Consider the following 13,239-nt stretch of genomic DNA (forward strand, 5'->3'; position numbering starts at 1 on the left):
CAATTGTGTACACCCAATACAAAACTTTCACTTGATACTGAAATATTCAGTTACACTCTTTGAGGCTATTGAAGGTAAATATTTTATTCAGGTTGTGTGTAAAAAGTCTGGTTTTGTGCTTTATTATTTTAATCTCCTTTTTCCTTTTATAAAAGAGGGGATAAAGTAAAAGTTTGTTATTTTGTCATCAAGGATACAGCTTTAACAGTCAGATTCCAAGAAATTCAAAAGTTAAACTTCTTATAGTAGCCTTAATTCACTTCCTTTGCACATTTAAAAGGTAAAATGTATAACATATGACCAGCCATATATGATAATGCCAGTTCACAGGCAAGTCTGTACATTAGTCATTGTGGCTTAACTCCTTCTTAGCTTTTACTTTTCTTGTTTTTTTCACCTCTTCAGTTTTTGCTCATTCTTAGTTCTTTGGTAACTATTTTACTTCTGATTCTTTTTCAAGTGTTAATCTTGTAGCAAAATTAACTGCAGTGGAGAAGAAATGCATTGAAAAATAGCATCTTGTGAATACTGATAGCAGATTCTAGTGGTTACTGTCCCCACCAAAATGAAGCTGTTACTTTTCTAAATTCTAAAACTTACCTTATAACTGTCCCAATTCCTGAAGAAATTGACAGATCCATCTGTCCTTTTCTGAATAACTGCCCAGCCTCCAGGGTCCAGGCTGTTCTCACACCATAACTGTACTGGTTCATTGCTGTTTTCTGGTTTGATCATATAAATCCCACTGTTGGAATGCCCAGCTTCTTTGGCTTGTTGACAGTCTTTGAAAGGACCTGTTTGAAAAGAACTGCCTTAAGCTTAAGCTTATTTTTTAAAAATGTGCATGCGGGACACAAGTTACATATAACATGTAGTTAATAGTGTATGTACAAGAAGACTTTGTATTGCAATGCAAGACTTTAACTTAGAGGTGGTAAATATCTGAGATCCCATTTTATTCTTGCTGTTTCCTGCTAGAAAGTACGTACTTTCTAATTTTAACTGCAAATTTAAAACTTCCATTGTAAACATTGCAAAACATCCTTTCCAGTTTATTTGGTTAATTTTATACATTTTGCCTATTTTCCCCCACCAACCTTACAAATAGATAACTATTTTGCTAAACAGGTAGTGCATTTTTTGACTCTCTACACCTGTTATTTTGGTAACTTTTTTCTTTATTGTGTATCACAAATTACACCCTGATATTAGATGAGCAAATAATGCAACTCGCATTTCATAACTACTTTAGCTTGTATAGCCTTACCAAACGTCAGATACTGGCTTACTTCTTCCCTATAATGTATACATTTGAAGTGGTCATAAAGTAAAAGGTAAACTAGAATGCAGCAGAACTAGAATTTAATTAGAAAACTTTTATCAAATTCTGCAAACCCTCTGACAGGAACCTTTATAAATCTAATGATTTTTATACTTCCATTTCTTGACAGTTACAATATGTGTGCATGGCTGTTAGCCAGGATAGCATGCAAGCAGTGGACCAGATATTTTTGAGCAGATAATAGTGTTCATTTGTTGAGTTTCAAATCTACAGTTACGTAGAAATGCAGCTGTTGACTGTAGCTCTTCAAAGTTCTCTTTTAGGCTCTGAGTACTATATTTACAAAACATACTCTCCACTTCTGAAAGATGATGTATGAGCGTTCAGTAGGAAACACTGTCAGCTTACATTTTGGAAAGCCTTCCTATGTTGGTGTGTCCCTCTTAAAAGATTACAAATCCAGCTATAATTTCTACCTCCACTAATCCCTTCCCCCACAAAAAAAAATTAATGCTGTTACAACATCACTATTTATATTGATTTTTGGACTGGTTTTAGACCATCTTCTAGTGAGCTTTTTTCATAATGAAGAACTGGATATGTTCTGATATGTTCTAGCTCATGATGAATCCCTTAAATGCAACTGATTTGAAAAATCAGTATACTTAATAAGTCCAAATAAAAGTTAACATTCTGTTTAAAGTGTTTGATTACTATTTTGTTGTGTTTATAGTATAATATAAACATATTAATAAATTGATCAGTTGTCTCCATATAAGCTCATGCTACATCTAGAGTAACCATTATTGGGTTACTATTCTGATACTGATTTGAAACAATAAACCTAACCTGCCCAATTAACAATTTAAGCAAATAGTAATATAGTGCTTATCTTTTAAAAAAAATACTTTAAGAGGTGGGATTTTTTTTTCCAGTGCTCTTCAATTACTAAGATGATGGACTAGATACAACAATCTTAATTTGATCTCTGCTCTATTTTGGAACAAAAAGATGGATGTGCAATTTCTGACCTTTGGTAACGCACCTGCTAAATTCAGGGCGAATATTCCATATGTGAGGGCAGTCTGGAAGGAAACACACTGAAGTTTGTTGTGGTATCCCTTTAATGTTCTTGCTTAGTGAAAACCATTTTCACCCTTAACTTCATCTTAATGGAGGTTCTTTATCTGTTTCTTTAAAGACTTGTGAGTAGTAGTCTGATATTAGCTGTGGAAACCTGTAATCAACTAGGATATCTATAGAACTAGTCCATAGCTGTTAAAAGTTGATATCGAGCTTGAATCACCATGCAGCTTGAAGTTCTGGACAAATGGAACCATGACTTATTTATTACAGGTCTCTCAGAGATTTCATTCTTTATTAGCAAGTCATTGGGGCCTGTAATTCTCCAGTCATGCATTTTAGGAGTCCTGGTTATTAAAAGCTTATCCAGTTATACTTGTTACTATCTTAAATCATGACTTAAGGGTTTAGAGGAGTTGAAAAGAATAATAACCTGGTAACAGCTCAGAGTGCTTAGAAACACCACTGGAACATAGGTGGCAATCCTGACTGAGCCCTTTGGCAAATGTTGATGGCACTAACAACTACAAGAAGTGCTGCGGGAATTGATTCATGATTTTTATAAATTGTGTTGGTGTACTATCGATGTTTGCAACTGACTAGACCTTTTGTCCAAGCTAGTGGTGCATATAGTCACCTGGTCGTAGCACAGTAAAGGACTTGTGTCATTAAAAAGCCCCATTGGTATATCAGCAGCACTTCTAGCTGCTGATAATCCATATTTTTACTAGTCAGAAACACTGCCAGTGTACTGGCAACATTAAGAAGTTTGCAAGGCACATGGCAACAATCTGTCTAGCTAAAGACACTTTAAAGTTAAGGAATATATACTTTAAAATTTGAAGACCCATGTTTATAAAACTGGGTCTATCAGAATTCTCAGCGACCTAGGTAACTAAACTAGATTTTGAAGTGTAAAGACTGGATTGGTTTTTGAACAAAAAATGGTGCTTACGTATCAGAGAAGTGTTAATTCCAATATCTGAAAGATGGCTTGTTTAGGATTTTCTTGAAACTTCCTCAAATTCTCCCTTTCCAGTTTTATTACTCATGAGAAATTTAAAAATGAGTTTTGGAAAGCTGGATGGGTGAAAAATAGGGTTAATAACAGAAACTGTAATAGAAACAAAATTATTGCTACTTCCTTCCCAACATATCCAAAGCTGTCCCTACCTTTAAGTCATTACTTCCAGCCTTTGGCCATGCCTTGATAATCTCCCATTTTGAGTACTGTAGCTTTCTCTGCGTACCTTCTCAACACCCACTTCATCCCATCCAGTGTATTCAAAATGCTGCTGCCAAAATCATTTCCCTTGCTTGTTGCTTTGACCATATCTGCCACCTTTGAATCATTTTGTTTGCTCTGTATTACCTTCCCTTGCCTGTTCTAATTTTCTCCATTCTTTTGTATTTTGTCTGAAAGTGTCCAGTTGGAGTAAAAGTTCCCTGGGGCATGGGGAGCTTTCTGTAAACGGCCTAGCACAATTTGATGCTGTGTTAAAAAAACAGTACTTGTGGCACCTCAGAGACTAACCAATTTATTTGAGCATAAGCTTTCGTGAACTACAGCTCACTTCTGTAGCTCACGAAAGCTTATGCTCAAATAAATTGTTTAGTCTCTGAGGTGCCATAAATACTCCTTTTCTTTTTGCGAATACAGACTGACACGGCAGTTACTCTAAAAAAACAGTGTGGCTCCATAATAAATGTTCTAAAACAACTTATTGATTTATAAAAGATGTGAAAACATGAAAAATAGCAAAGCTTTATAATGTAGATTGAAATATTGAGAACAGTTGCTGAAATACTACGTTCTGTGCAGAGGAAAGGAATCTAGGACTCTTATTTCCAGGACCATTAGAGACCAAAGCAAACGGTAGAGCTATTTGACTTGCTGCTAAGCAATGGAAGGTCACAGTAGTCTGTTTACATAGTAGCTTTTGACCATTGCTAAAATTCAGTTGGCGTTAGTCTCACAGGATGCAATTTGTCTAAATTTTGATCCTTAGAATTGTAGACACTGCTGATGTAAAATGTTGAAGTGGTAGAAGAGGTTTCAAAGTTATGTTCTAGAATGAAGGAGTGAATAAATCCAACAAATCCTTTAGCTTTGATTAACTATCTTACATCACTTTCTTGGGACAAATAAATCCTTTGATATATGATGACATAGGAACTATGATCCTTTTTTTGTAGTTGTTCACTGAAAATAAGGTGCCACAAGTACCCCTTTTCTTTTTACTGGAAATACTGAGATTTGTGACTTGATAAAATAGTTTGCACTGTGTTGAAGTAAAGGGGTGTTGTTTTTATGCTAATGAAAGGAATAACATATCAAATGTACAGTGTCCCTATTAGGACTTCATCTGTATGGTCATCCTTGAAGTCTAGTTGTGATAACAGTAGTGCCTGAACATAAATTTTATCTTCCTTCTTCGACAGATTTTTCTCTCTCCACCAAATTCTGTCCAGTTACGAAGTTAGATGCTGGTGTGAGTGAGAACATGGTATGGCCCCTTGTGTCTCATAGTCATAGCTGTTTACTGAAAAACCAAGTTTTAATACTACTTACTGTCATTATTATTGAAGACCCGAATACAGAAATTAGAGTGGAATTCTTTTCTGGTTTCCACATCAACAAAATTAACTAAGTTCTAATTACCTATTCTTATTATCGTTGATGTCATAGCCAGAAAGAAAGGTTTACTATTTCCTCTTGAAAGCCAAAGACATAATTTCTTTAACAGCTTTTGGTTTTTAAGAATGAAATATTAACATGAACAGAGACCATAACTTTGGAATTTTGTTAAATACGTGAGAACAAAGGAGAGCAGAAATATTTCACAAAACTACACCTAATCTTTTAGCACTTAACAACATATGCATTTAAGATCTTGAGAGGAGCATAGGGCCCATGTCGTCTTTGTTTGCTTGGGTGCTGCTGGTAATTTTCACTTTTTGAGATCATGTCCTGAATTTTTACTATTACAATACCAAAAATTGCATCCTAAGTATATAATGATTTAGCAAATCTGATGGTTGATCTCTAGGGCATTACACTTTGACATGTGTTAGGTGGTGAAAAAGGAAAACGATGATGGGATATTACTGTTTTCTTAGGATGGAATATAACTTAAAAAAAACAAAACTGATGCCTGATTTGAGTAGAAAAAATGCGGATAACCTAATGTAGATTGTCCAGAGACTTTGTTATTCCTGAGCAACTGCAATTTGTACTTGGATGTCTTTCATAAGTATTTTGGAGACATTAAAGGAGAATCGAAAAATGAAAGAAATAAAAACTAAATAGCTAAGAAACATGATTATAGAACAAAGATGTGTGTGAGGCCGTTAATGTTCACTTATCTTATATGAAACACTGAAGTACAGATGAAAATTATACTTTCCTTCTTATTATTTTAAGAGGTATTATCGCTTGTGTGAATAGTGACAACTATAGTTAAATGTGCCTACACATTTCCATACTAAATACATTTATCATTTGCTCATAACTTTCTCAATTTTTCACCTTTTCGGCTGTTATTTTCCAAGTCTGGTCTCTAACTGAAGCTGAGCTTTTTGGTTAGTTGGTTGTTTTTTGTTTTGGGGGTATGTGGAGTTTGAGCAAAAATGATTCAACCATTTCTGAGTAGCAGAACAGTAGGGGGAAACATTTCATACCCTTTTAAAAAAAGTAAACAACTGGAAATAAGGCATACATTTTTAACAGTGAGAGTAATTAATCACTGGAACAATTTACCAAGGGTCATAATGGATTTTCCATCGCTCACAATTTTTAAATCAAGAGTGGATGTTTGTCTAAAAGATATGCTCTAGGAATTATTTTGGGGGAATTCTATGGCCTGTGCTGTACAGGAGGTCAGGCTAGATGATCACAATGGTCCCTTCTGGCCTTAGAATCTGTGTGTGTTGAGACTTTTATTAAAGCAGCACTGACTCCAAAACTTGGGAATAGACTGTTGAAATTGGGCAGAGAGACTGTTCTTAAGGAGGAAAGATGCTTTTGACATTCCACTGAAAATTGGTTTTGATTGGTTATGAGCAGTTGAAGATTGTAGTTCACACACGTGTGGTAGGTTTTAATTACTTTCAACCAACAATAACTTTAATTTCTACAGAGAAAATATTTTTTAAACTAAGTACTTAAAATAAGGAAATAAGAGAACTTAAGTACTTAAAATAAGTAGTTCGTTTTGCACAGGCATAAGGGTCCTCGTACACAGACGAAGTTACGAACTAGGACCAAATGTATTAATAATTTGTTTTGATAAAGTAGTTGCAAATATAAATATTCAGTTTAATTGCCATGCAGAACAGCTGTATTTTTTTATTTTAAATTAATTGTCCTGCATGCAGCTTTCCTCCTACCGTTAGTAAGATACTTAAAATTAACTGTTGCATGATTTCCTTACTTGCTGTGCAGTCCAGCTTGTGCACTGAGGCTCAGATTCAGAAAGTTACTTAAGCATGTTCCCATCTTAAGAATGAAAGTGGCTGCACTGAAGTTTAAAATTAAACATTAAGTATATTGCTTAATTGGCACCTGAGTGCCTGACCTGCTCCCATTGACTTCGAAGGATTCTTGAATGAAGCTTAAATTGCTTCTTATTTTTGTGTTAGGAATTGAGTATACAGCTGAGGTTTATTTAATTAGTTTATCTGAATTCATAATTTTCTGTTTACATATGCATCTTGCATTTGTATAGAAAACACTTTTTTCCCCTTTAGGAACTTGTCTTCCGTGGGGTTGATTTCTCTAATATTTTTACCTCAGTGTAAAAAGTAGTTTTCCAAGTGTGCTATGTATTTTCCTTCCAACCCACAATTAAAGATACTAATACCTGTTTTATGTAAACTATTTCCTGCAGTTGTAGCTTGACTGTGACTCATTAGTACTTGAGAAGAACAGTTGATTCAAATATAATGAGAGAAAAATATGCTATAACATATCCAGAAGACAGTTTTACCTTTCATTATACAATCTTTTCTTCATTTTAACAACATTTATCTGATGAGGACAACCTTATTGGGTTTTGTTAGTCTTATTTGGCAGTCTCCATTTGTAAATTTTCTGCATAATCTTCTATACTAACATCCCCCTCTTGTTGTTTTTCACTTTTCCTATTATTTTACAGCCCTTTTCTCTTCTGCACTGCTTTATCACACGTTGGTACCTTAATTACAGGAAACAGAGAGAGAACTAGGAATAGCTTTGTAATTTATTGTATACTGGTTTTTATTTTAACTTTTAATTATCTTCATTTTACCAGCTTTGGAACTACTTAATCCTTTTTCTCCCACCTCTGTACAGGATGCACATTCTTAAAATTCACAGACCTCAGTATTTAAAGAAAACACACAGCAAATGAGCCCATTAATGTTAGAATAAATTGACTGAGATTTCTTTAACTTAGTTTCCAGAAATGTGTAGAGGAAAGAGGAGACTTTTTGATAAACGTTTTACAGAAAACATTTGTTCGTGCTGTTGCTTTTCCTCATATGTACACACCTATCTGTTTATAATTATAAAACTGAGAGAATGAGTATCTGGGGAAACAATAAATCCCCATGTAGTTTTGTTTAAAAGTTGGTTTTGGTTTTTTTAAGAGACTTCTGCTGTTGCTGTCTGACTAGCCATTAACATAGCTTTTTTTGTATTAGCTCTGTTTCCTGTCTGCCACTTACAGGTGATCTAAATTCTCATGACATCTGGCATTTCATTTGTACTGTGTGGGCTAACTTTTCCCCAAATCCCAAGCTATATAGTCCCTCTTTTTATCAACAGCAGGTTGGTTGTAGTGTATGTTGAATAGCCACAATAAATGTGTGTTTTCACCCTCAGGAACACAGTTGAATATCCAGCTGAGTCTAAAACCCAGTTCAGAGCATTTTTGCTATATAAGCTCATAAAAGGCAAGAAAAAAGATGGTTACTTGGAAAGCATGGATTAAAAAAAAAGATAATCCAAACTTTCAGGATTGAGCAGAATAAATTATGACAGTTTGTGATGCAGTTGGAAATAATTCTATGGAGTTTTTTTTAATAACCAGGATGGATAAAAATCAATGATTTTTTTATTTAAATTGGATTTTTAAGGACCAAGCCTATCTAAAGATAGATACATTATAGCTCAAAGGTATCTCATCATAGAATAGGGGTTATAAATTCTAATTCTATAGTATGAGACAATATGTTCATGTAATGTTTAAGAAAAGTTTTGTAAATGAGTTCCAATCGTTCATGGATTAGGAACCCAATCTTATGGGGTTCCACAGGCTTCTGTATAGATTATTTAGGTTAATCTTTCTATATACCCAATGGGACTCAGTGCTCAGTCTAGAAGATACCATCGGGGCACTTAGTTTTGCAGTTCTCAAACTGTGGATTTGTCTCTCCAGAGGTAACTTGCTTGTTAACAGCAAAAATCTTTTAAAATAAATAATATATAGAGGTGAGAACTAAGACCTCAACCCTATTGTCCCTCTGCAAATTTGAGTACACAGAGTCAATCCCTTACCTATCTCTAAAAGAGCAAAGTTTAAAAAAGTTCAATGAATAGAAGATTATTGGGAGCAGAATAGATCTGGACAAGGAGAAGAAGTCTGGAGATAAATGTGAGAAGCAAGGGACATATGCTTGTTTTGTTAAAATATTATATGTTTGCTGTTGAAGAAGAAAATCCAGAATACTTAAAGTTGTTGTTTTAGTTAAATAAAACAATTTAACTGTCTGTCTGGTGATGTTCTCCTCCTAATACAGCATGGCAAGAAAATCCTCCAAATATTAATGATTAACCTGTTGAATTGGAGATCGTTCACCTCCCAATGACTTCATAAATATCTGCTTCAATTACCTTTGGTAAATGAAATAACCAAACAGTCATTCATTTTCTTATATAGCTGTAAAACTAATCTGAAAAGTTTTCAGAATAAATCACTGTTTAAAAATGTATAGTGTGTACCTTCTAAAAATGAAACCTACATCTATCTCTTGATTTGTGAAGAATATGTATTAAGGTTATAACAACCGACAAGAAGGCACTTTTATGTAGAAAACCATGATTAAATCGAATCTTCCTCACTAGTGATTTAAATCATGATTTAATTTGATTTAAATCAAATCTACCCTATTAATAAGACCTTTAGGAATCATGATGGAGTTCCAGTAACCCCCAGATGAAATGCATTTTTCTTTCATTGTCACTGGTTTTGTTTTTAATACTTTGTGAATCTATATAATTGGGTGAAGTAGGACAGTGAACTGAAAACATTTGGTGAATCTCCTCAATGTGTGTTCATGATATTTTCATAAAGAAAACAAATGCAATATTATCTTTCCCTTGCTGGAAAAAATGTTGTTTTTCATTTTAAATATCTATAGTGGGAATTTTTAAAAGAGTCTAAATGAATTAGGCACCTAACTTCAATTTTTGTTGGAGTTGGTTGTCTTACTATCCTAGGCTCCTTTGAGATTCTCAGCCTAAAGAATAAAAAGTTGTTTAGAGGATCATTGTGACATCAGATTGTCCTGTTATCATAAAGTCAAAATCTGCCGAGTGTTAAGAATTCATTAAGGCTGGAAACACAACAGTGCGATAATGCATAATGAGTGTAAGTAGAACTGGTGAGTACAGCAAACATTGCTAGCTGCATTTACTACCGGGAAGTTTATCTCTTTTCTTTGCTGTTCACAAAATTCTAATGTAACTTGTGGGACAATAAAGTTCATAGAAAAAGTAATAAGTAAATATCAGACAGTGTTTGCAGAAATCAAATTTTGTTTCCAAGTTATGCTCATCCAGTCTGGAAGTAAAAGTAGTTCTCTACAACCTGTAATCAGTGAGACTTACCTACACAGCTTGAATTTCAAATATTAAATACTTGCAGCAAAGTTCTCGTGTTATCTACAGGTCAAGAATTAGTCATAGAAATTATTTGACAAATAAATTTGAGAAAATCTACAGCTGCTGTCAACCTATTTATCATCAGAAGAGGCTGAATTTGCTGAATAAATTATTCATTTTGAATTATTCATTCCACTCTAGTTGTAAGTAAGCATTGTAAGTGGGTTGCCTATTTGTTTACATGACATTCTCTTTATTTTGGACATAATGTTAATCAACTCACCTTCATTGATTAAAGTTAGTGGTGGTATCCTGAAAGGACTTTTTGTAGGAGAAGTAGCTGGATCAGGTGGTGGCCTTATGTCTCTGTCTCTAGGATAACTTGGGTCCCTCTGTATCTCATTACCTCCCAAAAGGCTGGGAGTATAGTGCTGGCTGTTAGGAATGTGCTGTGGCACCACCTGAACAAGAGGAGGAGATCTGTCGGTGTCCTGTCGTGACAGTATCTGCAAGCACTGCTCTTCCAATAAAGAGATAATCACAGACTGATTATTTACAAGATCTGTTAGTGCTGCATATTTTATTTCAAGCTCCCTGTATCGTGTTGTCATTTTCAACATTTCTGTTGTAACATTGAGGATTTTATTTTCCAGTTGGGAAAGCTCAAGTGAATTATCGCGCTTTCGGATTATCTCATGCAAGAGCTGCATGTAGAGCTGAGTGACTCGGGAGTTCATGTTGCGACTTTCTTTTCTCAGCAGTTTTACCTCATTCACAATATTTCCATCCACATCCACCACAAGCTGCAAGATATCAATCTCGCGTTTCTGCTTGGACAATACTTCCTTCAGATTCTCTATGTCCATCCTTGTGATTTCATCTTTTCTGTTATCTGCTCCTAGTCCTTTGGTGTTTACACAAATTGGCCCTGTAATTTTTTGTTCAGGAACCAAGAAAGTATAACCACATTTTTTTCCTTCCTCTCCACCATCTGTTGAACGAGGGTGCCTCTTCGATAATTTACTGAGTTTAGACTTTTCTGTGCAGTGTCCTGTAGACAGTAGTAGGAATAATAGCACACCCAAAGTCCATGTAGAGATCTTCATTTTGAGATGAATGTGATGGTTTTCAGAAGACTAATCATTGGATAAATAGAAAGCAAGTTAATAATTAATCAGAATCTAGTTTTAAGGCCTTACTTTATATCAAGCAACATATCATGGAAGAGCACTAATTTTTACTTATGACACAAATGCAATTGAGACTTATCTGCCGTAGATGCTGGCCAAACTGAGATTTTCTTACCATATTAAATTTAATTTTCACAAAATTATTAATTTATTTAGAATTACACTGCATTGAACAACTTGCCTCCTTTCTTTGGTGAAGCATCAAGACCTGAAAGATTTCAAGCAGTAGACATATTTTAGCTTTAATTTGAATGAATACATTTTCAGAAAACAAGCTCCAATGTATTCAGATAACACAGTAGTTCTTTGGTCATAAGCCTGGCTACATACGTTTATAAATATTAAAATAAAAAGGGAAATATTGTAAAATACTTTTGTAGCCAAAAAAATAAACAAACCCTGATTTGGGCTTTCCAGAAAATCTGAGGTTGAAACGATTTTTGTAATTTGCATAATATTAGCCTTAGTTCTACATATTTTTATAGTTATGTCTACAGCTAGATTTACAACTAGTGGCTTTGGAGATCTCCCTAACATGGTTGTCATAATTTTACTTTTAAAAAAATGTATTCAAGTAAATTTGGTTTGTAAGAAAAGGTAATGATAGGGTTAGCTGTGAGATCATATGCCCTGACCTGATGAAAATGTGATTATCTTTTTTCATCTATGAATGAAAACAAGTAAGTGATGATCTTTGTTTTCGTGAAACTAAATATTTGGAATTTAGTGTCTGGGATCATTTGATGTTTAATATTGACCACTGTACACTAGGGAATGTTGAGTGCCTGCCAGCAGGGTCTACATGGGCCAGTTAGTGTGCAACATGTTGGTTCACTTAAGAATTCACACCCCTCTCGTGCACATTACTGCACCTTGTGGACAAGACCATCATTTTAATGACAAATCTGCTGAAACAGTTCATTAGCAAAGTATGTTTGCCTTTTGGGACTTTTTCTCCTAAATTTTGATTTCTACTCTGAGGTATAGTAAAACAAACACACCGCAAAACTACAAATCGTGGTTGTATGAAGTGTGATAAAAGGGGGGGAACCACTTCCCACAAATTGTTCTGTACTTCAAATTATATTTTCTTCAGTAGGTAAATATTTACCTTTCACAAACACACAAGCTGGTGAATGGACTGCATTCTGGTAGAAGTGAAGAAGCAATACGAGTATTTGTTAAAGTTATGCATGCTTTTAGTGTCCTAAAGAGTATTAAGGGATTTTTATTACCAATCATTTTTTTAAAAGTCTTTAATAAGCTGTCCTTTTCCCTGACATCTTTATGATAAGTTTGCCATTATTCCAGATAACTTGTAAACAAGCAACCCCCAATCTGTAAAAATGTCAAACATGCTTTATCAGCTATAACTACGTTACACTCTTTTAAACATATGACACATTAAAATAATGTGTTTGCTTAAATTGTTATGGAAGGAATTAAGAAAGCATTGAAAAATCTGAGGACTATTGATTACATTTTCCTATTTCTTTTTGTTTTGGTATTTGAGGTTATAAAATAGTGAGTGGTATTCAGACCCAGAATAAATTAACTATTTTTTATCATTATCTTTGGCTAATTGACTTGTGGAAAGGTGGTGGCTTTGGAGTTGATTCACTTTTGTCAGGGAGATATTTCTCTCTCTCTCTCTCTCTCTCTCTCTGTGTGTGTGTTCCCTCTTGTCTCAGCTATGGGTAGAGCTGACATTAATCTTTCTCCTCCCCCTCAGCCTAATATTAGCAGATTGTACACGAAATTGCACAATGGTCTCTGTTTGGCTTATCAAGAGCAACAGACTAAAACAATAGAAGTTCATT

At 34.4% G+C, this 13,239-nt stretch overlaps 2 protein-coding genes across 11 annotated transcripts in view; one reads left to right on the top strand and one right to left on the bottom strand.

Moving 5' to 3' along the window:
• RALGPS2 (Ral GEF with PH domain and SH3 binding motif 2) overlaps nt 1-13,239 on the top strand; it is a 277,132-nt gene that overhangs the window by 166,568 nt on the left and 97,325 nt on the right. The gene's annotated exons all lie outside the window — the stretch shown is intronic.
• Nucleotides 1-13,239, bottom strand: part of ANGPTL1 (angiopoietin like 1) — a 32,686-nt gene that overhangs the window by 5,478 nt on the left and 13,969 nt on the right. For both annotated transcript variants that reach the window (XM_075131492.1, XM_048860741.2), the window contains exons 3-4: nt 10,513-11,365; nt 601-794 (exon numbers count right to left, since the gene is read on the bottom strand). In XM_075131492.1, coding sequence (XP_074987593.1) covers nt 601-794; nt 10,513-11,335 — 1,017 coding nt within the window. In that variant the 5' untranslated portion in view covers nt 11,336-11,365. The remainder of the gene's footprint in view (nt 1-600; nt 795-10,512; nt 11,366-13,239) is intronic.

This window comes from Caretta caretta, chromosome 8 (assembly GCF_965140235.1).
Source record: "Caretta caretta isolate rCarCar2 chromosome 8, rCarCar1.hap1, whole genome shotgun sequence".
NCBI lineage: Eukaryota > Metazoa > Chordata > Testudines > Cheloniidae > Caretta > Caretta caretta.